The following is a 25,394-nucleotide window of genomic DNA, read 5'->3' on the forward strand; positions in this document are numbered from 1 at the left end:
ATGCAACAGATAGTGATGCAATTTTTCTGCTTGGCCAAGGAAATCTAGCATAATTTGAATCTTTTATATAAAACCTATCTCTGCAGTCCCTCCATTCTCTATCTTTCATAAAGGACAGTAGAAATAAATCGAAAGGATTGATTGAAATAATCAGATAATGATGAAACAAAGTACTAGTGTGAAAACGTGGTGTTTAGCGTAATTCCTTACTACCATAAGGTTCTCTTTTCCTGGATGACCTATACCTGTACCAACACATTCTTAGGTGATATTATTGTGCTCTTAGGTACTGTTTAGCAAAAATAACTCGCAACTCAAATTGTAGACTATTTTCTTTTCCTTTAAAATCTTCAAATTACATTCAAAATCTGAACTCCATAGCTCTGATACTGTGTTGTATTGATTTTGATTGCTTGTTTACCAGCACAGTAACTTTAAAGATGGACTACACTAGAACATCTGTTGTTAGCTTTAAAATTGATAGATTGGAAAATAAAAGACTGGAAACCTCACCCTGATACTAAGAGCCCCTTTGCCTCCGCTGACACAAAGTAAACAAAGTTAACGCTGGGCCATTGGAGCGTGTGTTTATCTGATATCTGGTTTCAAAGTAACCACCTGAGGGGTTGGCAGGTTGGTCATCCTTGTCAGTCTGTCTGCAGCATCATGTTAACAATCTCTGTCTCTCTCCTCAATGTAGGCAGCCTGCTGTAGGGGGCACAAGTTCAACTCCTAGAGCACAAAAGGCCATTGTGAATCATCCCAGTGCTGCCCTTATGGCCCTTAGGAGAGGATCAAGAAACCTTGTCTTTCGAGATTTTACAGTAAGCAAACCTTGAAAGCCTTATCTGTAAAGGTGTGAGCACTGTATGATTTAGATCTTTATTCTTTTCTTTTCCTTTCTTTTTAAGGATGAAAAAGAGGGACCAATAACTAAACACATCCGACTAACAGCTGCCTTAATATTAAAAAATATTGGTAAATATTCAGAATGTGGTCGCAGGTGAGTAATCTGTTTTCTACAGCCAAAGTGAATTTAGATTATTTTACTTCTACATGTGAGTTAATAAAACTAGATAACTGTGTTTTATTCACTGTTTTTCTCATCAATTTTGTGAATATGTCCAAAAGCTTATGCCAACATCAGACCAACATGATTTCGAAAGCCAAAAATGTAGGCGCACCTGGGTGGCTCAGTCAGTCGAGCATCCAACCCTTGATTTCAGCTTGGGTCATGATCTTGGGGTTTGTGGGTTCAAGCCCCACATCTGGCTCTGCACTGGCAGTATGGAGTCTACTTGGGATTCTCTGTCTCTCCCTCTCTCTGCCCCTCCCCCACTCACGCTATCTCTCTCTCTCTCTCTCTCTCTCTCTCTCTCAAAATAAATAAATAAACTTTAAAAATAGATACATAAAAGCCAAAAAAGTAGACGCTGAAACAACTAGAAGATGTTCTTTTAATTTGTTTTATTAAGTTAATCTTTCTGGCCATAGAATTCAGAGCAAAAAGTGGATTTACTAAAGGGAAACCTTAGGATCAGTTGGAAAGTGAATGTGTGTCATTTGAATCCAGTGGAATTAGAATGGAATTTAGTTCAGTAATTGACATTTTAATGAAGCCATCAAAGTTTAAAACTTACTTTCTTATGAACTTAAGCAAGAGGAAACTCAGGATTTTATAGATCTGTAGAAACTAGAATCAATAATTCTAAGAGAGCAAATGTGGAATGTTCTGTTGGTTACTTTTGGACTTTGTCTCCCTTGAAGCTTGTTTGTAATTTTCTAGAATTCCTTCTGTGTTTTCAACTGACTCAGGCTCTTTTCTTGAGAAGTTGTCCTCTGAGGCATCCTGACTTCTAGTTAGGGACTTTTTCTCTGAGTTTCTCTCCTCTTAAATACTATTAGTCCTATCTCCTAAATATATCCTGAATCTACCTTAGTTCTCCCCACTCCCTGCATTTTGACCTTGCTTTGGTCCTTTTATATTTCTTGCAGTAACCATCCAACTGGATTTTCCCAACATAAAAACAGTGGTATCAATTACAAAAGAAAAAGCAATGAATTTGAGTATATCAAACTTCAGTAAATTAAAGATGAAAACACTTAAAACTAAAGTTTAAAAAACAGTATTTGCAATGCCAGAGTTACTGTGTCTTAGTGTATACAGTGTTCTCACAGATGAATGAGAAGAATTCTTAACATTCAAAAAGAAAAATAAGCAGTTTTTCACAAAAAAAGAAATATGAAGGGTAGTAACCATATAAGAACACCAGCATCTTCTTCATTTGTGACATGGTTTCTTCTCCTTTTCTTACTGTATTTCCCTCTCCCTCTGTGGTCCATAGCCTGTATTTCAGTTCCAGCCTAACTAAGCCATGTGCAGATTCCTAATTGTGCTAGACGCTTTCACGTTGCACTTTGGTACCTTTTGTTCCAATACTTACCCTGTGGTGGTCTGTTGATTATCTGGAAACCCTTCATGATTCAGTTCAGGTAGCAGCTTTTGTGTGCTGCCTCCTGTGCCATGTTCCCCTGCCCCATAGCGTTTGTTCTTCTCTGTTCTTTTAACCTGTCTCGTAATATTTAATCTTGTGTTGTAAATAGTTTTTGTATGGCTTTTTTCATCTACTGACCTATGTGTAGACATTCTCTGATTAATCTTTGTGGCCTGAACACCTGGCACAGTACTTAACATGTGTAGATAATTTCTAATTTCTATTCGTCCTTAAGATTCAACTCAGGGGTTACCTCTTCCCCTCCTGACATCTTCCACACTAGCCCACCTCTGACATCCCTCACGTCCACCTCACACATTGTGTTTTACCACCCTAGATGGTGAGATCTTTGAAAGCAGGGATTGAATATTGATTTTTCATTTCTGTGTCCTCCGTGCCTACCGTAGTGTTTGGAATGTAATAGCAATTCGATAAGTATTTGATTGATAGACACATGGAAGGAAAGAAGTCTCACAAATTCATTCTTTTCTGGAGTTCTAGAGATCTAGAATTTGTGTAGATAATTCGAATTCTAAAAGTAAATTATATGGGGTGCCTGGGTGGTCCAGTCGGTTAAGCATTGACTCTTGATTTCAGCTCAGGTCATGATCTCACGGTTCATGGGTTTGAGCCCCATGTCAGGCTCTGCACCGACAACACGGAGTCTCCTTGGGATTCTCTCTCCCTCCCTCCCTCCCTCCCTCCCTCTGTCTCTCTTTCCCTTCCTCCCTCTCTTTCTCTCTCTGCCTTGCTCCCTCTCTCTCTCTCTCCCTCTCTTTCTCTCTCTGTCCCTTCCCCACTCTCTTCAAATAAATAAACTTTAAAATAAATAAAAGTAAATTTTACAACTTAGCATTTTACCTCATTCAAATTGCACATTCTTAGGCTTATAGCAGAGCCACTTTGGCTAGATCTAATATAATTATTGAGCCAAAGTTTTCATTTTGCTGTTTTTGTTTTGTTGTTGATAGTGTCATTTTCTATATAACTCTGAACTTTCCAAACATCTTCTGACATCTTCAGTTACTATGATCTTAGAATAGCAGAACCAAAAGAATTAAAACAATCCATTAAATTCTTACCGTTCACCCTCCCAGTCCAGGTTGAACTGCAGAACCTCACTCAGACATCTCCAGATGTAGATTTTGGCTTAGCAAGAATACTTACAGAATCTGGCAACCTATATATGTGAAAAAGAGAGTATAGGACATCAGCTGCAAAAGATTATTCTCTGTTGAGATTTCCCATCTCTGGTGGAATAAGTAACAGAGTATGATTTTTTTTTTAGACTAAAACCAACTCTGCAATAAGAAAATTGCAGGTTGATAGGAAGATATGTGGAAATTTACCTTCAGTCTTGTACAGTATACTGAACAGTATGAAATGTCAACGTTTTTAAATTTGAAGTGCAGAATCTAGTTGGAATAATGTAAAATGTTTAAATGCAGTTTATCTCCATTCTGATTAATTTTGAGCTCTGGAGTATTGCAATATATATCTCTTCCTTTTGATTCATATACCTTTATCAATAGAATATGTGGGTCTTATTTAATAATCAAATGGTACTTTTCTATATGCTAATAATGAAGTGAAAAAAGAGAATAATTCCATTTACAATATATCAGTCAAATAAAATACTTAGGAATCATGTTAACCAAGGAGGTGGAAGACTTGTGCACTGAAAACTAGAAAACATTGCTGAAAGAAATCAAAGCAGACATAAATAGAAAGATATTCTGTGTTCATGGATTGGAAGACTTAATATAGTTAAGATGTCCGTACTACCCACAGCGATCCGCACGTTTAGTAAAATCCCTATCAAAATCCCAATGATATTTTTTTACAGAAATAGGAAAATCCATTCTAACCTTCGTATGTGATCTCATGGAACCCTGAATAGTCACAGCTATCTTGAAACAGAACAAAGTTGGAGGACCCACAGTGTCTGATTTCAGAATTTACAACAAAGCTACAGTAATCCAAACAATGTATTACTGGCATAAAGAGAGACATAATAATCAATCAGTGGAAGAATAGAGCCCAGACATAAGTCCTGGCATATATGGTCAAATGATTTGCATTAGGGTGCCAGTTCTCCATTCAAGGAGAAAAAGACAGATGGAGCTGGGAAAACTGGATATTCACATGCAAAAGAACAAAGTTGAACCCTTACCTAACACCACATATAGAAATTAACTCAAAATGGATCAAAGATCCAGAAATAAGAGCTAAAACTGTAAAACTCTTAAAACATCTGAGGAAACTTCATGACATTGGATTTCGCAGTAATTTGTTGGATATGACACCAGAGGTGTAGGCAACAAAATGAAAAATAAATTGAACTTTATCAAAATTAGAAACTTATGCACCAGTGGACATTACTAACAGAATAACAGAATGGCAGAAAATAATTGCAAATTACATATATGATAAAACGGTTAAAATCTAGAATATATAAGAAACTCCTAAAACTCCACAACATAAAACAATCTGATTTTAAAAATGGGCAGGGGCACCTGGGTGGCTCAGTCAGTTAAGCATCCAACTGTTGATTTCAGCTCAGGTCATAATCTCAGGGTTTGTTAGTTCAAGTCCCATATAGAATCCCTACTTGGGATTCTCTTTCTCTGCCCCCCCCCACCCTTCCCCCACTCATGTGCACCCTTTCTCCCTCCCTCTCTCTCTGAAAATAAACTTAGCGAAAAATGAAATACAATAAAATAACAAAATAAAAATGGTCAAAGGACTTGAATAGACATTTCACCAGAGAAGATAAACAAATGGCCAGTAAGCACATGGAAAGATGCTCAACATTATTGATTGTTAGAAAAGCACAAATCAAACCACAGTGAGAGCCACTTCACAGTTATTAGGATGGTTATTATTTAGGGACTCAGTAGGTTGAGTGTCTGACTCTTGATTTCGGCTCAGGTCATGATCCTGGGATCATGGGATCAAGCCCCGTGTTGGGCTCCATACTAACTATGGAGCTTGCTTAAGATTCTCTCGCTTTCCCTCTTCCCCTCTCCTGAGCTGTGCTATCTCTCGCTCTCTCTGTCTCTCTAAAAAAAAAAAAGAAAAAGAAAAAGAAAACAAGTGTTGACATAGATGTGGAGAAATTGGAACCCCTGTGCATTGCTGATAGAAATATAAAATGGTACAGCCACTGTGGAAAACAGTATTTTGGTTCTTCTAAAAATTAAATATAGGATTGCTATTTGATCTAGCAATTCCACTTCTGGGTATATACACAAAAGAAAGTAGGGAATTGAAACAACTACAAAGGAATTTGGGGGGAAATGGGGAGTGACTGCTAATGGGTATTAGGTTTCTTTTTGGAAGGATGAAAATATTCTAAAACCATGGTGATGGTAGACAATTCTGTGAATATTCTAAAAAAACCACCGAATCGTACACTTAACTGGGTGATTTGTATGGTATATGAATTATATCAATAAAGCTATAAAGATTAATTTAAAAAATTAAATGGTAATATAAAGCTTATAATGGAATATAGTAGTCCTCTACTTATCTCCTCCTACCGACCTTCAACAGGGAGCTTTCAACAGTTCGAACTAATTTTTCTGGTACTTGCCTCCATATTTCTATAATATTCTTATGTTACTATTTCATAGTTTACCCGTTTTACACATTAACTGTTGATATTCTTTCTAAAGAATTGAATACTCTTAAAACCTCTCTTTCCCCTGCTTTTCCTTTGCTCATAACATTGTTACATCACAGTTTTCGGTTAAATCTTAAATCAGATATTGTCAGATTGTTTGATGCTCATCCAAGTGCTACTGTTATTAAAGTTTTCTTTCTTTCTTTGTATTTCTGGGGTTAATGATTGTCTTGCTTTTTGTTTAGCTTTTTATGGACCTAATGGTGATTTCTCTATATATTACAATTATTTCTCAAGCCCATATATAAGCTATCCAGATGCCCAAACACAGTTGTTAAACCTCTCTCACCTTTACATTTTTTCCCCTGCAGTCTAGACAGCTTGCTTTCTAAGCCTAGTACATAGCCATTCTCAGGAATTCCTTCAATATTGAATCCCTTTCTCTTGTATTCAAATTATTTCCTTTACTTGACTTACTCCCTCATCGTGCTAAAGCATATCCTCCAATATTAAACTCCACAGGTCTGAGAATGTCTTTAGCCTATTCTTACTCATGACAGTTTGGCTAGATTTAGAATTCCAGATTGAAAAGTCATTTTTTTTTAAGTTCATTTTTTTTTGAGAGAGACAGAGACAGAATTTGAGTGGGTTAGGGGCAGAGAGAAAGAGAGAGAGAGACACAGAATTTGAAGCAGGTTCCAGGCTCCGAGCTGTCAGCACAGAGCCCTATGTGGGGCTCAAACTCCGAGCTGTGAGATCATGACCTGAACTGAAATCGGATGCTCAACCGACTGAGCTACCCAAGCGCCCCATTTTTTTTTTTTTCTTAAAGTCTGTGAGGGCATTGTCTAATGTCTTCTAGCATTCAGCTTTGCTGTTAAGAAGTCTGTAACTTTCTGGTTCCCATTCCTGTGTTTGTGATCTATTTTCTCCCCTAGAAGTGTTCAAGATCTTTTTTTCCCCTTAATTTCTGATATTCTGAAATTCTATGATGTTGTGTCTTAGTGTAGGTGTTTTGTTGTTGTGATCATTGAAGTGGGCATTTCATTTCAATGAATCCTTTCGATCAGGAGATTCATGTCCTTCAAGATGGGAATTTTTCTTGAATGTCTCTTTTTATAATTCCCTGCCAACCATTGACCCTATTCCCCATTTCTGAACTTAAGTTTTTTGGATGCTAGACCCTCACAGATTAATCCTCTAGTTTTCTTTTCTCTCTTAGCTTTCATTTTTGTCTGTTTAATGTATTTCCTGGGAATTTCCTTGACTTTGTCATCAACTCTTGAATTCTTACTTAGCCTATCCTGCTTTAATTTCTAAGAGCTCTGAATGCCAGTGTTGCTGTTTTATAACACCCTGTTCATATGTTGAATACAATGCTTTCTCATCTCTCTGAGGATATCAATGCTAGGATTGTTAAATTTTTTTCTGTTTCCTCCAAATTCTTCAAATAAAGGACACAATAGTGGTTCAGTCTGTTGAGCACCCAACTCTTGCTTTCGGCTCAGGCTCAGGTCCTGGGACCAAGCCCTGCGTTGGGCTCTGAACTGAGTGTGGAGCCTGCTTGGGATTCTTTCTCTCCCTCTTCCCCTCTTCCCTGTGCTCGCTCTCTCTCTCTCTCTCTCTCTCTCTCTCTTTCCTCTCAAAAAAAGTAAATTCCTCAAATGAGCATTCAGGCTTCATGTTTTAAATTAAGAATAAAATATCAACATGCTAATCGGAAGCTCTGAGTATGTGATCTCCACTTGTCACTGGTGATTGCCATTTTTGGTGATCCCTAATGATCCAATTTGTTTATTAGAAGCTCTTCAAATATCAGTCTCTAAAGAGAGATTTTGTTTCTCCAGAGAAGAATCTCTGATTTTCTTGCCTTTGGAGGTGGGCAGTTTGGAGGAGGGTCAATGTGAAATCCTGTGTTCTGGAAACAGAATGGGAGAGGGAAACCAAGAGGACCTCATTTTTGTTCAGTTGATCCCTCACCCTCCGGTAGTCCTAAGCTTTTCTGGTTTATTTCTTCAGAAAATTTTCTTTAAATCATTTTGGTACCGTTTTGGGAAGGACAGAAGAAAAAACTCTGTCAAACTGCTGAGTGTCTTAAATTGTGTTGACTAATGCTACTTACAAATTATTTTTTCTTATCTATTAAGTATATTAAAGTGACACAATGTTTATCCTTTGTAAAACATAACAAAATAAAAACCTTGAAATTTGAAATTGAAAGAATACCATTTTATACAACAAAATGGGCATATTTTGTTTATCTAGTGAGTGCTTATTTCTTTAAAACCCCAAAAAGTAGAAGATATTAATTTATATCAAAAATGAAATTGTTACAAGGCACCTGGCTGGCTCAGTTGGTGGAGCATGTGATTCTTGATCTTGAGGTTGTGGGTTCGAGCCCCTATGTTGGATGTAGATACTACTTACAAAAATAAATAAATAAATAATTTAATGAGAAAGAAAGAAAGAAAGAAAGAAAGAAAGAAAGAAAGAAAAGAAAAGAAAAGAAAAGAAAAGAAAAGAAAGAAGGGAAAGAAAGAAGAAAAAAGAAGTTGTTACCTTAAAGTCATCCTGGTGATTTAAAATTAATCTAAGTTTTATCCGTGTGACATAATAATAAAGAATACTTTTGGGGCGCCTATTTGGCTCAGTCAGTTAAGCATCTGACTTCAGCTCAGGTCATGATCTCGCAATTTGTGGGTTTGAGTCCTGCCTCAGGCTGTCTGCTCTCGGCATGGAGCCCGCTTCAGATCCTCTGTACCTCTCTCTCTCTCTCTCTCTCTCTCCCCCCCTTCCCCACTCACACTGTCTCTCTCAAAAATAAATAAACTTTAAAAACAAAGTAAAATATTTTTTAAGTAATACTATTTTAAAAATAAATTTTTAAATATTTTTAAACTATCAATTTGAAAAAATACTGTAATTGGTGAAGTTTTTGAAAGTTTTTTTTCTTTATCAAAATATTCATCAATATAGGAGGAAAACGATTTGATCCCACTTTGTAAGTTTTTTATTATTGAAGTATAATGTAAGTGTTTCAGGTGTATGATACAATGACTCAACAATTCTGTACATTACTCAGTGGTCATCAGTATAAGTGTACTTTTCATCCCTTTAACTATTTCACTCATCCCCTCACCTACCTCCCCACTAGCAACCACCAATTTGTTGTCTGTATTTAAGGGTCTGTTTTTTGTCTCTTTTCTGTTTGTTCATTTGTTTTGTTTCTTAAATTCTACATGAGTGAAATCATATGGTATTTGTCTTTCTCTGACTTTTTTCACTTAGCATAATACCCTGTAGGTCCACCCATATTGTTGCAGGTGGCAAGATTTCGTTCTTTTTATGACTAATATTCCAGTGTGTGTGTGTGTGTGTGTGTGTGTGTGTGTGTGTGTGTGCATGCATGTACTTACACCACATCTTTGTTAGCCATTCATCTATGGATGGACAATTGGGTTGCTTCTGTATCTTGGCTATTGCAAATAATGCTGCAATAAACAGGGGTGCATATATCTTTTCAAATTATTTAAGTTACTTTAAAAGTTTTATAGGACTTTATTTCTTTTCTAGAAAAAATTGTAGAAATTTCATAATTCATTTAAAAATTTGTTTAGGACCACCTGGTTGGTCGGCATATTTGGTTTAAGCATCCAACTCTTGAGTTCAGTTCAGGTCATGATCTCATGGTTCGTGAGTTCGAGCCATGCTGTCAGTGCAGAATCTGCTTGAGATTCTCTCCCTTCTTGGCTTTCCCTCACTAGCTTGCATGCATACACACGCTCGCTCACTCAGAATAAATAAACGTAAAACAATTTGTTTAATCAATTTTTTAAATAAATCATACCTAAAATATGAAAAGCAGAAGTGTATAAAGCTCCATGAACCATCACAGAGTGAACCACCCATATAACGAAACATCCAAGTTCAGAAATAGAGGAGGGATGCCTGGGTGGCTCAGTTGGTTAAGCTACTGACTCTTGATTTCAGTTCAGGTCATGATCTCAGTTCATGAGACTGAGTGCTGCACTGGGGCTTTGCGCTGAGTGCAGAGTCTGCTTAAGATTCTCTCTCTCTCTCTCTCTCTCTCTCTCTCTCTCTCTGCCCCTTCCCCCCCCCACCCCAAATAAATGAATGAACATTAAATGAACATTAAAAAAAAAAAACAAAGAGGAGGACCAGTATTGCAGAGCCCCTTTGAGTCCCTACTGCCTTTATCCCATTTTCCTTGGTGGGATCACTATCCTGATGTTAACCATAGAATTTTACCTGGTTTTAACTTTATATAAGTAGAATCATACGGGATATATTCTTTTGTGTTATCTTCTTTACTCATCTTTTTTGTGTGTGAAATTCATGTTACATATAGCAGTACATTGTTCATATTCTTGCAGTATATGATTCTGTTCCACGAGTATACTCAAATTTGTTTTTTCCATTCTACTTTTGGTAGGCTTATTGGTTGTTTTCAGTTTGGGGCTATTAAAAATAGTGCCACTATCGGGGCGCCTGGGTGGCTCAGTTGGTTAAGTGTCTGACTTTGGCTCAGGTCATGATCTCACAGTTTGTGGGTTCGAGCCCCGTGTCGGGCTCTGTGCTGACAGCTCGGAGCCTGGAGCCTGCTTCGGATTCTGTGTCGCCCTCTCTTTCTGTCCCTCCCCTGCTCATGCTCGGCCTCTCTCTGTCTCAAAAATAAATAAAAACATTAAAAAAAAAAAATAGTGCCACTATGAACATTCTGTACATGTTTTTGGCCATATATGTATATATTTCTATTGAACTTTTAAGAATGATTGGTGATTCAGAGGATATTACAACTTGAATACATAATGCCAAACAATTCGAAAGAGATTTTATCAGTTTATGCTCCCTCCAGCATTGTAGGAGAGTCACAGTTGCTCCACATACTTTTCAACATTTGGTATTATAATTTTTAATTTTAGCCATTTTGGGGGCTGTGTACAGTATGGAAACTACATAAAAGTCAATATCAAAATAGCTAAAAAACATGAAAAAATGCCCAACTCCTTAGTCCAGTGTTATTTCAATGAAGGCACCAAGTTCTTGGGTTATCTCAATGATGGTTGATTTTTTTTTTCTGACATTTAATGTGAAATTTTTCACACATAAAGTAAACTTGGCATAATTTTGCAATGAACACCTATATACCAGTCACATAGCCTTTTTTTTTAAATGTTTATTTGTTTTTGAGAGAGAAAGAGCAAAAAGTGGGGGAGGGGCAGAGAAGGAGGGAAGCGCAAAAACCCGAAGCAGGCTCCAGGCTCTGAGCTGTCAGCACAGACCCTGATGCAGGGCTCAAACTCACGAACCATGAGATCATGACCTGAGCCAAAGTTGGACACTGACAGAACCACCCAGGCACCCCTCACCTAGCTTTTACCATTGACTTTTTACTATGCTTTTCTTACCACATAACTGTCCATCCTTCCACTCAGCATCACTCTGTAGAAAAAAAAATTTTTTTTAAGTTATAATTAAAAAGAAATAGCTGCTTTTATGGAGTGATGACACATTCAGATGATAAGCTAAATATTGCCTGCTTTCACTTAATGAAGGGAATAAAACTTTAAGCATAGGGGCACCGGGTTGGCTCAGTGGGTTGAGCGTCTGACTTCAGCTCAGATCATGATCTCATAGCTCATGAGTTTGAGCCCCGCGTCGGGCTCTGTGCTGACAGCTCAGAGCCTGGAGCCTGCTTTGGATTCTGTGTCTCCCTCTCTCTCTGCCTCTAACCCACTCACATTCTGTCTGTCCCTCTCAAAAATAAACACTAAAGAAAAAAGTTTTTAAAAAAACTTTAATCATACCTAGAATATAATTTTAATTTTCAAGTCCTCTCTTAAAAAAGCAGGCATCTTATTCCTCTCCAGCTGTTTTCTGACATGATCTGAATTTTTATTTAGTTTTATCTTAATTTTGTCAAGGACACTTAACATGAGATCTGACCTCTCAACAAGTTGTTAAGTGTATAATACCTTATGGTTGACTATAGGTACAATGTTGTACAGTGTATCTCTCAAGTTTATTCATCTTGCTTAACTGAAACTTTATGCCCATTGATCCTCATTTCCATCTTGCCCCAGCCCCTGGCAAACACCATTTCAGTCTTTTATTCTGTGAATTTGACACCTCTAGAAACATCTGAGTTTTCTAAGCATGAACGAAGCTTGATACAGAATTATGCCTGGCAGTCTCCTATGTTTAGAAAGGTACCATGGAGAAAAGTCAAACAGTCCGATGATATTGCTAATTCTGCCACTACTGTTTAGCTAGAAAGTCATTTCAGTTTTGGATGCCTGAAGATGTCCTCAAGTTACTCATCTGTAAATTGAACAGGTTAAGCTAATTGTTTCCCATATTCCTCCTTTTCCTACAATATATTAACATTACTGTGTGCAGAACTATGTATTATTTCTTTAAAAATACAGAGTTTTGGGGGCACCTGGGTGGCTCAGTTGGTTAAGCTTCTGACTTCAGGTCATGATCTCATGCTTTGTGGATTCAAGCCCCATATTGGGCTGTGTGCTGACAGCTTAGAGCCTAGAGCCTGCTTCAGATTCTGTGTTTCTCTCTCTCTCTCTCTCTCTCTCTCTCTCTCTGCCCCTCCCCTGCTTACACGCTGTCTCTCTCTCTCTCTCTCTCTCTCTCTCTCTCTCTCTCTCTCTCTCTCTCTCTCAAAAATGAATAAACACTAAGAAAATTTAGAGGTTTGTAGGCTTTGTTTTTGTTTTATAGATTCCACATATTAGTGAAATCATATTTGCTTTTCTTTGACTTACTGTACTTAGCAAAATACCCTCTAGGTCCATCCATGTTGTTGCAAATGGCAAGATCTCATTCTTTTTTTTCTTTTCTTTTCTTTTTTTTTTTTTTAATGATCGAGTAGTATTCTATTGTGTGTATATACCACATGTTTATCCATTCATCTGTGGATGGACACTTACGTGCTCCCATACCTTGGCTATTATAAATAATGCTTCAGTAAACATGAGTGCATGTATTTTTTGAAATTAGCTTTTTCATTTTCTTTGAGTAAATAGTAGTGGGATTACTGGATCATATGAATTTCTATTTTTAAGAAATTTTTTTGAGGAACCTTACATATTTGGTAGAATTCACCAGAGAACTACTGAGCCTGGTGCTTTCTGTTTGGGGTGGTTACTTTTTTTTATTATGATTCAATTTCAATCTTGAATAGATTCAGATAGTCTGTTTCACTTTGTGTGACATTTGGAAGCCTATTTTTCTCAAGGAAGTGGTCTGTTTCGTCTAGAGTTTCAAATTTGTGGGCATAGTGTTATCCATTTTCATTCTTTATTGCTTTTAATGTTCATGGGATCTGTAGGGATCCTTGGTACCTTTCCTCTTTCATTTCCAATGTTAGTAATTTGTATACACACTCTTTTTTTCTTAGATAGCATGTCTTAGAGACTCAGTGATTTGGTGGTATTTTCAAAGAATCAGCTTTTGGTTTCATTGATTTCCTCTTTTCAATTTCATTGATTTCTCCTTGAATTTTTTCTTCTGCTTACTTTGAATTTAATTTGCTATTCTGTTACTAGTTTCCTAAGGTGGAAACTTAGATTATTGATTTTAGATCTTTTTTTCTAATAATATGCATTCAAACAATGCTATAGATTTCCCTCAAAGCACTGCTTTCACAGCATTCCGCAACAGATTTTACTAAGTTGTATTTTTATTTTAATTTAATCTTGAATATTTTTAAAATTCTTTTGAGATTTCTTCTTTGACCCATGTATAACTTAGTGTTACATCATGTATTTGGGGATTTTCCAGTCACCTTTCTTTTATTTCTGGTTTCATTCCATTTTGGTCTGAGAGCTGACCACATTACTACCAGCATTCTTTGAGCCATCTTTTATACATGTGGCTTTTCAAAGTGTATTAAAAGCAACAGTATATGGATGTGGTAAACACACTTGTTCACTGAAAATCACTACATAGATATAAGGAAATCTTTCGTGCTTAGAAACATCTTTTATCCACGGAAGTTCATAATGTATTCCATTCACTAAAGGGAACACATTTTCTCAATGAAATAAAACTTAAAATCTTTAAACTCGTAAAATCCGTAAGAAATCATCACTGACCTTGGATACTGACGAACTTCTGTATGTTTTTTTTCCAGATTGTTAAAGAGACATGAAAACAACTTATCAGTGCTAGCCATTAGTAACATGGAAGCTTCCTCCACCCTTGCCAAATGCCTTTATGAACTTAATTTTACAGTTCAGAGTAAAGAACAAGAAAAAGACTCCGAAATGCTGCAGTGAAAAATAATTCCACTTCTCTAGTGGGGACTCAAAGTCAGATACATTTCACATACTGTTACTGAAGAAAGCACCAAGTCTTAATGGAACAGAGACCATAGAATGAATTATTTTATCTCCTCCCATGATGCTGAGAGGAAGCTTCGTATTCTGATCTCTGAGCGAATCCCTTTGTTCTCTGTTTAAAAAAAAAAAAATCTAAAAAGAAAACGAAAAAAACTGCTGTGGGATTGTCAACCAGCTTATCTGCAGGATGTCTCTCAGATCTGATAAATCCTGATGGAAACTGGTATGATCAGAATTCAGTACCATCCACATTGGAATATACATGGAATATTGTAAAACCTACATGAGCAGATGAAATAGAAGCATTAAATATTTTTATCTATATCCAAAAAGGAGCACATTTTTATATTTACAAAACCGTTTAAGCTGGTTTGAATAATTAAAAAAAAAAAATTTCAGCACACCTATACCCCCTGATCTCAGAGGGGGCCACCAATATCTAGCTATGGATTGTGTGTTTTGTTTAGAAATCAGTAGCTTGGTTTTCTTACTTGAGCCAATATATTTTCACTTATTTATTATCATAAAAATTTACCAGTCTGAATAGATCTTGTAAATATTTGTGAATAGAATGAACACCTTTCATGCCACTGCAGCCACTGGAAATACATTCTGTGGTGTCCTAGAAGCATTATTGGTAGGTTCTAAAGTTTTCTAGACTTTCCTGTCAATTGTAAGTAATTGTGATATATTCTACGCAGTGGATGAATGTTCTTTAAATTTGTGTAAATACTTCTGCAAAGGTACTGATGCTGTAAAGTCAAAACAGTTTTGTGGAACTGTGATTTTTTTTCTTTTTTTTCTTTTTTCTTTTTTTTCTTTTTTTGTTTTGTTTTGTTTTGTATTATACACCTTGTAGAACTCATTTTGCTGGCTGAAAGAGTATGGAATAATATATCTCATGTCATTTTTGTAGAAGAAAAACTATTTGAAGGTATTTTTTGGTTTTCCCTAACATGTATCCACTGTAAACGTTTGTCATGTGCAAGCTCAGAGCTTGGACAGAATTTTTTGTATTTGTAAATTGGTTTAAATACATGGAATTTTATACAGGTTTTCTCCTGTGTTATATATGCATTATGTGCAGGTATGATATTTTCTTCACTACTTTTTCTATCTTAATATAGTGTGGAATTTTATTGTATTATTCTTCCATTCTTAATACTGTACCACATTCCTGCTCAGAAACTGCTCACTTCCTTAAATTGTCTTTTCCCCCAGCGTGAAATGTATCCATTTATAACTGCCTATTGCCTGTTCTATTAGCATCCAAAAATGTGGAAGGCCTCCCAACCACCATTTCTGCTGTGTCCTTAGGATGTGCAGTAAAAAATATAGACCTAACAGTTTATGTTATAGAATGGCTTTATTTACTTTGGTGACTGTTTATAGTTTTTAAATAAAAGACTGAACATTTTCTTGAGTCTTTCATTTCTGAGTATGCTTAAAACATTCTTTAAAAATATAGAGAGAATCCCAAATTTAGCTGAAAGCAGGGTCCAGTCACCTATTTAATTATATATCGATTTTTAATTCGTTAAATAGAGAACAGATAAAAGAGATCCTTTACGTGACAAATTTGCATGAGATAGGAGATTGAGAGTATTTTCCATTTGTTACAATGTAAAACAAACCCAGATTATTATTTGATACTGTGTTTCTTGGAGTGTTGGTTCAGAACCACAGTGCACCCAAATCTTCAACTTGAATTTAGGAGCAGATTCTTAGAATAAAAGGATCTTAGTTTGGATATATATACAAAAAAAAAAAAAAATTTAATAGTTTGATTCAACTAGTATCAACGGAAATTCTAATTTGTCCCTGCAAGGGGGACCTTGGCGCTGCACTCTGCCATGTGCTAATGAATGCTTCAGAGACTTTTTGTCCAACATTAGCCACGATCATTTCCTAGGGTTGTGGGGTTTATTCTTGGCCCACCTCCCGAGATTGGGGCTGCCAGCAGACGCCGCAGAGATCATGCAGTAACACTAAAATGAGCCTTGTCTCCCCCACACTTGTACGGCTCCCAGTTGTTGGTATCCGTTGGCCAACATTCATTGTCCTTGCCTAAAAATCTCAAAATTTCCTAAAATAATCTTGTGTAAAATGAGTGTTTGTTTTAAAGATACATTTCTTTGCAAAATAAGGAACTGCGATGGTAATTGGATCGGAAAGAGAAGAAACTCCAGGTTCAGAAAAATGGTTTTCGTATTCACTCTTCTTCCACCTCATTGGAACTGCATGCGTGCTGTAGCTCTAGCTTTTGTGCTTTGATATGGAAATATAAATATGTCTGTAGCCCCTCCAAGCGTTGGTCTCAACAGAGAATTTTCTAAATGTATTTGACCTAATGAAACCAATTATGGCTTCCCACTTAGGTTTTCTCGTATAGCTTTCTAGAACTATATAATGAAATAACGTGGACTTTCTGGGTAATGGAATTAAAGTGCTCTTGCACAAGAAGTTCTTCATAACCCTCTCATTCATGAAAAGGTGCTCCTCGCTAGACAGAAACTTGCTGATTTCCAGTATTGTTATTTTGTCTAAAGTTCTGTAAATACATGCTTTAATGTTATCTTTGAGAAATCTATGTAAATAATATAGTCTACAACATAGAGACTGTACAATTCTGTGTTATATATGTGCCTAGTGCTCTGTTGGCACTCAATAAATTTTAAGTAACAAAATTGATAATCATATAGCCAAGGCATATTTTTCTTCCAAGCTCTAGACAGGATGTGACTATATACTAATGAGACTCCGTAATACAAGCCACACGTGAAAACTCGTCTCATTACTTTATAGTCATGCCATGTATGTTTTTTTTAACCATAAAATGACAATAAAAATGATTTTTTAAAATGAGATTGTTTTGGATAAGTGACTTCTGTCCTGATCTTAATCACTGTGATTAAACATCAAACAAAGAAAACATGATGTTCTTTACCACCCAAGCAGAAGCTGCTAAGAAGCACAGCAACAGGATGATCCCACTGCCAGATGGCCCCTGGTCACGTTTCTTAAGTACACCTCTGGAGTTGATTACAAAAGAGCGAATGGGGTATGTTATTTTTATGCAAACTACTTTATGCTGGACACTGCTGTTCTTGAAAAAATGTTTACTATCTTAAGACCTTTCCATATTGGTATGTCAAGAGCTTTCACATCCTTTTCTATAGCTATATAGTATATAGTCCATTGTATGGCTGTATGATGATTTATTATTTGGACCCCTTATTGATGTACACTTGTTTACAGACTTTTAATTACGCCGGTCCCTAACATTTGCTTAACACAATTCCTCTGTCATTCACCGTGCTGTGCATTTTACACGTATTGTCTGGGTCTTCACGAAAACCCAATGTGATAGCTGATGTTACAAGGGGGGACTTAGAGGGGTGGGATGAGTAAGTACCTTGACCAAGGTCATATGGCAAGTAAGTGGAGCTGTTTAACCAGCACGCGTGAAGCTAATTGTAGAGAGTAATTAGAATTCTTTCCAGGAGGAGTCAGACATAAGACACTTATTTTTTATGCAGACCCTTTTGTTTGTATTTGCTGCATTGTTTATAGTATTTCCTTCCTATGCATTGTGTTGTCTTTTTAAGATTTTCCCTAATTCCTCAGATTTTCTCCCCCAAGTATTTCATTCATTAATGTGGCATCACTTAACTTCTTAGAGCCAGAAACTTTCTGGGAATTCCCTTAACAAAGGAACATTTCTAAGACTAGGGTTTATGGTAAATTGAAAACAAAGCTTCCAACCAACAACTATCTACTCTGGTGTATAACTTGAACAACTGATAGCTGATTCTTCTGAACAAAGTTACTCAAAACATTTCTAGGATGTTAATAGGATTTTTTCCCTCTGTTTATACCTCCCTTATATCTCATTCAGCTTGAGTATTGATGGAGAACTTCTGCTGCTCATTTGGAAGATTAAGGAGACAGTCCTGCTCGGAGGCTGAGACAAGCTTCCAAATGCTCACCAGTAACAAAGGTAAAACATGGGCTAAATGAGAATTATAAAGTGTTTTGGGAGTTCAGTCCTGTGGAAGGCTTCATTTGATTGATGAGTGGGAGAAGGCAAAGTGGGAAGGGCTTCGTGGAGTAGTAAAAATGTCTTTTGGAGAATATAAGGGCTGATAGAAATTTGACAGACTTAACAGTGGTAAGAGAATGTTTGAGTTTGGAGAGGTCTTGTTCTAGAAGAGAGGTTATAGATTAAATGGTGCAGTGTGAGTTAGATGTTGCTAGAGCAGGGACATGCTTTGGCCACCAAGTAAAGAGCTCCATGAAGCGTAGTCTGGAAATCAATCATAACAAATAGGTTGAACCACATTTGGTTAGGTGCAGGGTTGGGTTTCCAGAATCTCTGAACCGTACTTTGTTTCCCTAAACTGATAGAGAAATATTTAGCCTTTGCTTTAGAGAGGGTTTATTGATTTGAATGATCAGATATGATGCCCTGTTTATAACTAAACTGTGTGAAAGACAAGACTAATTTGGGGGCTGACCCTTACCACAAATTCACTCTTGCTGGGCAGTTGTCCGGGAACAGGCGTTTCTGAGTTGTGCAACCTTTGAAAATTGACATAGTTTGTTAAAATAATAACTGAAAGAAAGGAACAAAAGCCGCCACAACCTAATACAGAAAGCACGATTTCAAGTACACACACTCTGACTTCACTCTCTTGCACACAGTAGGCACTGGCACATTTGTTGTTCAAGTTTTCTGCTTCCAAACAGAAGCACATTTTATGCGATGCAGAATTCTTCCAATAGGAATTTTTTCCCCCAATTTATGATTTATTTTTCCCATTGGGACTGGATTAAAAGAAAAGATGAAGAATGAAAGATTTGACTATCACAAATCTAAATTTTTTTAGTCTATTTATTTTTGAGGGAGGGAGGGAGAGAGGGGGGAAGAGAATGAGCAGGGGGATGGGCAGAGAGAGAGATGGAGACACAGAATGAGAAGCAGGCTCCAGACTCTGAGCTGTCAGCACAGAGCCCCATGCAGAGCTCAAATTCAGGAACTATGAGATCATGACCTAAGCCGCAGTCAGGCGCTTAACCGACTGAGCCACCCAGGTGACCCTGTCACAAATCTAAACAATGGTTCGGAGCTAATTGCTGGCCTCTTGTTTTTTTTTTTTTTTAATAAAGTTTTATTGCGAAACCCCCACCTCAGGCACATGTAACAAAATGCATAAAATAAAGAGTAGAGCTTTAGTATCGTAAAGCAAACCCCTCTGTAACCACTGCCCAGATCAAGACATAGACCTTGGAATGGAAATAGAAATACAAACAAGCCATTTCTGGTGCCCAAACTGGGTAGATTGGGTGAGAAAGAGTAAGTGTGGGGCACATATGGCTGGGTAGATCTTGTGATGAGCCAAGAGGCAGCATTGGGAGATGGTTACAAGGATAGGCTTTGGACTCAGGCTCCTCTGAGGTCTGAGTGATCCTGGCTGAGTGACTGAACCTCATCCTCATTTCTTCAGTTGAAAAATGAGGTTAATAATAGGACCTACTTTAAAAGTTCTTACAAAATTTAAGGGAGATAATGCAAATAAAATATTGTCACAGAGTCAGTAGGAAGCACTCAACGTTAGTCACTGCTGCTGTGATTGGTAATCATAATTGTACTTGCTAGAGCTAAGGAGGACGTGCAGTCAGCTATTAAAGTGTACAAGGAAGACTTCCAGAAATGACGATTTAGAAAAAGCCGTGTTACAATGGTAATTTTAGAAATGTCTAAAATTCCTTTAGGCAAGTGTGTGAATAAAAACATGTTGAATTAAGCACACACAGCCTGACCTCACCAACAGCTGGGTTCTTACAAGAGTCTCATTGCACCTTGGAACCATGTGAACACCCAAGAAATGTTCAAGATCTTCTTTCTCTGCTGAGTGGGATCTAAACCCCAGATAAAGTGGCATTTGAAAACACAGTTTAAAAAAGATTGCAGGCAAACTGTCAGGTGCTGTTGCTGCCTCTGAAAGGGAGGATAGAATCTAAATGGTTTTAAAGATAAGCTGTGATCTAATTAGTTATGTTGTTCTGACAGAACAGCTGTGATCTTCAGGGGATCTTAAAAAGTTACATAGTGGTTTGCTTCTTGGCTGCACATTAGCCTCCGCCCGGGGAGATTTTAAACTATCCCAAACCCAGAGATTGATTAAATTAGTCTAGGCTGAGCCTAGGCTCAGCCTTTTTAACTAAATAATTTTAGTTTATTTAGTATTGCCTTTTTAACTAAATAATTTTAATTCTAGTATAGCTCACATACAGTGTTATATTAGTTTCAGGTCTACAATATAGTGATTCACCAATTCTATACAGTACTCAGTGCCCATCGGTATCAGTGTACTTTTAATCCCCGTAACATTTTATGAACATAGCAATTTATATTAAGTTGATGGTTGAAATTAAGCTTAAATTTGAATCTATTCTTTACTCTTCTCCCTCCTCCCCACGTTTTAGGTATATGGTGTCATACTTTACATCCTTTCATCTTGTGAATCCCTTTACTGATTTTTATAGATAAAGTTTTACTGTTTTTGTTCTTCCTACTTTTCTTACTCTTACTTATGGTCTTTCCATTCAAAAAGTCCCTGTTAACATTGTTTTGTAGGGGTGGTTTAGTGGTGATAAATTGCTTTAACTTTTATTTGTCTAGGAAACTCTTTATCTCTCCTTCTACTCTGAAGGATAGCCTTGCCGGGTAGAATATTTAGTTGCAGAGTTTTTTGTTTTGTTTTGTTTTGTTTTGTTTTGTTTTCTTTCAGCACTTTGAATATATCTTGCCACTCTCTTCTGTCCTGCAGAGTTTCTGCTGAAAAATCCACTGATAGCCTTATGGAGTTTCCCTTGTATGTAACTGTTTTCTCTTGCTGCTTTTATTTATTTATTTATTTATTTATTTATTTATTTATTTTTAATTTTTTTTAACGTTTATTTATTTTTGAGACAGAGAGAGACCGAGCATGAACGGGGGGAGGGTCAGAGAGAGGGTGACACAGAATCTGAAACAGGCTCCAGGCTCTGAGCTGTCACCACAGAGCCCGACGCGGGGCTCGAACTCACGGACCGTGAGATCATGACCTGAGCCGAAGTCGGCCGCTTAACCAACTGAGCCACCCAGGCGCCCCTCTTGCTGCTTTTAAATTCTTTATCACTGCTTTTTGCCATTTTAATTACTATGTGTCTTGGTGGGGACCTCTTTAGATTGATTTTGGTGGAGGGATCTCTGTGCCTCCTGGATCTGGGTTTCTGTTTCTTTCCCCAAACTTTCAGGTATTTCTTAAATTACATTTTCTGCCCCCTTTTCTCTCTCTTCCCCTCTGGATCCCTATAATGGGAATGTTATTACACATGATGAGTAGGTGAGTTCCCTAAATCTATTTTTATTTTTTAGTATTATTTTTTTCTCTCTTCTATTCAGCTTGATTGCTTTCTACTACTCTGTTCTTCAGGTCACTGATCCATTCTTCTGTTTCCTTTAGTCTACATTTATTCCCATTAGTGTAGTTTTAATTTTTAAAACTGAATTCCTCATCTCTGATTGGTTCTTTTTTGTTTTCTATCTCTTCGTTAAGGGTCTCACTCAAGTTCTCCACTCTTTTCTGTAGTCCAGTGAGTATCTTTATGATCATCTTTTAAATTCTCTATCAGAAATATTACTTACCTTGGTTTCATTTAGCTCTCTTGCTGCGATTTTGTCCTGTTTTCATTTGGGACATATTCCTCTGTTTCCTCAGTTTGTCTAACTCTCCACATTTGTTTCTATGTATTAGGAAGGTCAGCTACATCTCCTGCTCTTGAAAGTAGTGGCCTTATGAAGAAGGGGTCCTGGAGTCCTCTGCAATGTCCTCTGTCCATCAGAAATTGACACTTCAGGGGTGTCTCTTAAGTCCGTTGCATGCACCCTAGTGGTATGGCTGGGCCACTTTTCCCTTTAATCCAGTTGTCTGCAGTGGTTCTCTGCCTGTGTGGGCAGTTTGGTCCCTGTGTTGTTAGTGGACTAGTCGGGGGGTGCCTTATGCTTAAGTTGAGTCAGACCAGGTGTTTGCCAGATGCAGTAACACCAAACTGCAGGGTGCTTTCTGTTTTGTCCTGGGAAGCTTTCGATGGTTGGCAGGGCCTGCACTCAAACCAGATGTCTGCCCCAAGCCCATTGTTGGAGCTGCACTGAGACCGGTGGTTATATTCCCCTCTCCCCAGAGCACGAGTCACTTTGGAAGTGGTACTGGCCCTGGTGGAGGCTGCTTGCACACTGCCGGGCTTGTGGCACCACTTTGGGTGGGTGGGCTCTGGCCAAGGGCATATTGGAGGAGGCAGATCCGCAGGACAACAGGAGCAGGGCGTATGGTTGTTAGCAAGGTCTATGCAGGTCTGCTGCTAGAGGAGATCTGGAGCTGCCAAGGACTAAGCCTGGGGAGGTTAGATGGCGTGGGCGGATTCACAGAAGAGCTAAGGTGGGCCATGCAGTCAGTAAGGTTTGCATAGGCCTGCTGTGGGAGGAGACCTAGAAGCCTGGCTGGAAGGGACAGGTCTGCAGGAGAATGCAGAGGCAAGTTCACTGTTAGCAAGTTAGGGAGAGTGTTGCTGCTGCACTGGTTCCCACAGGTATCCATGGGGACAGGGTATAGGGGAGGGAAATGGTGCCAGCCAGCTCTTTTTTTTTTTTTTAATTTTTACTTTTTTAATTTACATCCAAGTTAGTTAGCATATAGTGAAACAATGATTTTAGGAGTAGATTCCTTAATGCCCCTTACCCATTTAGCCCATCCCCCTACCCTCCCACAACCCCTCTAGTAACCCTCTGTTCTCCATATTTGAGTCTCATGTTTTTGTCCCCCTCCCTGTTTATTTTTGCTTCCCTTCCCTTACGTTCACCTGTTTTGTATCTTAAAGTCCTCATATGAGTGAAGTCATATGATACTTGTCTTTCTCTAATTTCACTTAGCATAATACCCTCTAGTTCCATCCACATAGTTGCAAATGGCAAGATTTCATTCTTTTTGATTGTTGAGTAATACTCCATCATATAGATATATACCACATCTTCTTTATCCATTCATCCATCAATGGACATCTGGGCTCTTTCCATACTTTGGCTATTGTTGATAGCGCTGCTACAAACATTTGGGGTACATGTATCCCTTCGAAACAGCACACCTGTATCCTTTGGATAAATACCTAGTTCTTTTGTTCTTGAAGTCTCTCAAAGTTACCGGTGCCTCCTGTACCTGCTCTAAGATCAGTTTGGCTCCCCACCGTGTCTTCCCCTTTTCTACCTTCTTTGATGTTGGCCTCTTAGCTGCATTTAGCTGTGGAGAGTGTGTTCTGCCAGTCCTTGGATCATCTTCTGGGTTATTTACACTGATGTGGGTGTTACCTAGTTGTATCCATGTAACATTAGGATGTTCCTATTCCACCATCTTCTCAGAAGTCTCTGTGTATTGTTTTTGGGATTTTTGTGTTTTTTTTTTTTTTTTTTTTTTTTTTTAAGCTGTGACCCTGGATGTGCAGCTAGATTGAAACCATTGTGCAAGTAAACTGTATTTCCACCATTATCCAAGATGAGACAGTGGGCAAACCAGTCTGAATTATAGAGCAGAACTTATCCCAAGTAAGTATGTAGGAAATTATGACTTTCCCATATCTAATCTCACTTAATCCTCTAGGTAAGTAGGCAGCAAACCCTCACATAGGCCGCTCTGGCTCAGAGAAGTTTAGTAACATAATCAGCATCACTCAGGCACAGAAAGCTGTGCCTCAGTTCTCTGTGAGCTTTAAAACCAAGACCCCTACTAATTATAAGTGGATTATCTTCTCTAATGATTGCAGGATTGGGAAATATGCCCAGATTAGTTACGGTTTGGGAAGTCTACTTCTTTATGACTAAGGCGTGTCTCAGCCCATAAAGCCAGTGGGTGCTGACTACTCACAGACTAGCACCCATCAGCTACCACAGGAGGCTGTGCTCCCCGCTGGGGAGTATGGAGCACAGTATGGAGAGCCATCAGACACCTATCTCAAGTGTTCAAGCTGAGACGTTAGGCCAGTTCTAAATTGGGAAGTTGGTAGCTCCCCAGCCTAGAGCAAAGCTTCCTGCCCATTCCCCCACTGTCATGTACCAAACAAGGAGAGCTGCAATTTTCTCGTTTTTTCTGATCATACGACTATTGTTCACTATAGTAAACTTGGAAGCTAAAGAAAAGCATTTTAAAAAGATCCTCTGCTACTTAGAAATAATAATCTGTGTTTTTGTGCCTTAATTTTAAATTGGAATATTATGTATACAGTTGACCCTTAAGTAACACAGGTTTGGACTACACAGGTCTACTCATACACAGATTTTTTAAGATAAATCTGATACAGTACTATAAATGTATTTTCTCTTCCTAAGGATTGTGTCACATTTTTTTCTCCAGCTTACATCATTGTAAGAATATGGTGTATAACACATATAACATACAAAATATGTTTACTATGTTGTTGGTAAGACTTCCAGTCAACAGGCTGTAGTACTGAAGTATTTGGAGAGTCACAAATTCTATGGGGGATTTTTGACTCTGCAGGGGGTTGGCTAGAGTCCTAGCCCCCTCATTGTTGAAAGGTCAGCCGCAGTTTGTGACCTATTTTTTTCTCCATTTAATGTTTTTTTCCCCCTGAAAACATTTACAACAGCTGTAGAATACTTTCATATGAACCACAGATGTAAAATACTTTCATATGAACCACAGATTAACCATTCCCTCCAATTTTCCTCTATTAAATACTAGAAAGGACTATGTGAACCAGTATGTTTTCATCATTATGGAAAAGGGATATGGCAGCCCTTTTAAGGCTGTTTATACTTATTTACAAGTTGCCTTTTAGAAA

General features: G+C 37.7%; 1 protein-coding gene across 6 annotated transcripts in view; it reads left to right on the forward strand.

Annotated features, from left to right (window-relative positions):
- The window catches only part of ARID2 (AT-rich interaction domain 2), a 178,707-nt gene that overhangs the window by 151,486 nt on the left and 1,827 nt on the right, over positions 1-25,394 (forward strand). For 3 of the 6 annotated variants that reach the window (XR_006219907.1, XR_006219910.1, XR_006219911.1), the window contains 5 exons: positions 701-824; positions 912-1,003; positions 14,291-14,721; positions 17,457-17,559; positions 18,397-18,498. Coding sequence is in view for 1 of the 6 variants with exons in the window: in XM_042992142.1 (XP_042848076.1) it covers positions 701-824; positions 912-1,003; positions 14,291-14,435 (361 nt within the window). In the remaining 5 variants the exon portion in view is untranslated. Of the gene's footprint in view, positions 1-700; positions 825-911; positions 1,004-14,290; positions 15,916-17,453; positions 17,560-18,396; positions 18,499-24,018; positions 24,139-25,394 lie in introns of those variants that run through there. The other 3 variants (XR_006219908.1, XR_006219909.1, XM_042992142.1) reach the window with 3 other exon arrangements.

Source organism: Panthera tigris, chromosome B4, assembly GCF_018350195.1.
Source record: "Panthera tigris isolate Pti1 chromosome B4, P.tigris_Pti1_mat1.1, whole genome shotgun sequence".
NCBI lineage: Eukaryota > Metazoa > Chordata > Mammalia > Carnivora > Felidae > Panthera > Panthera tigris.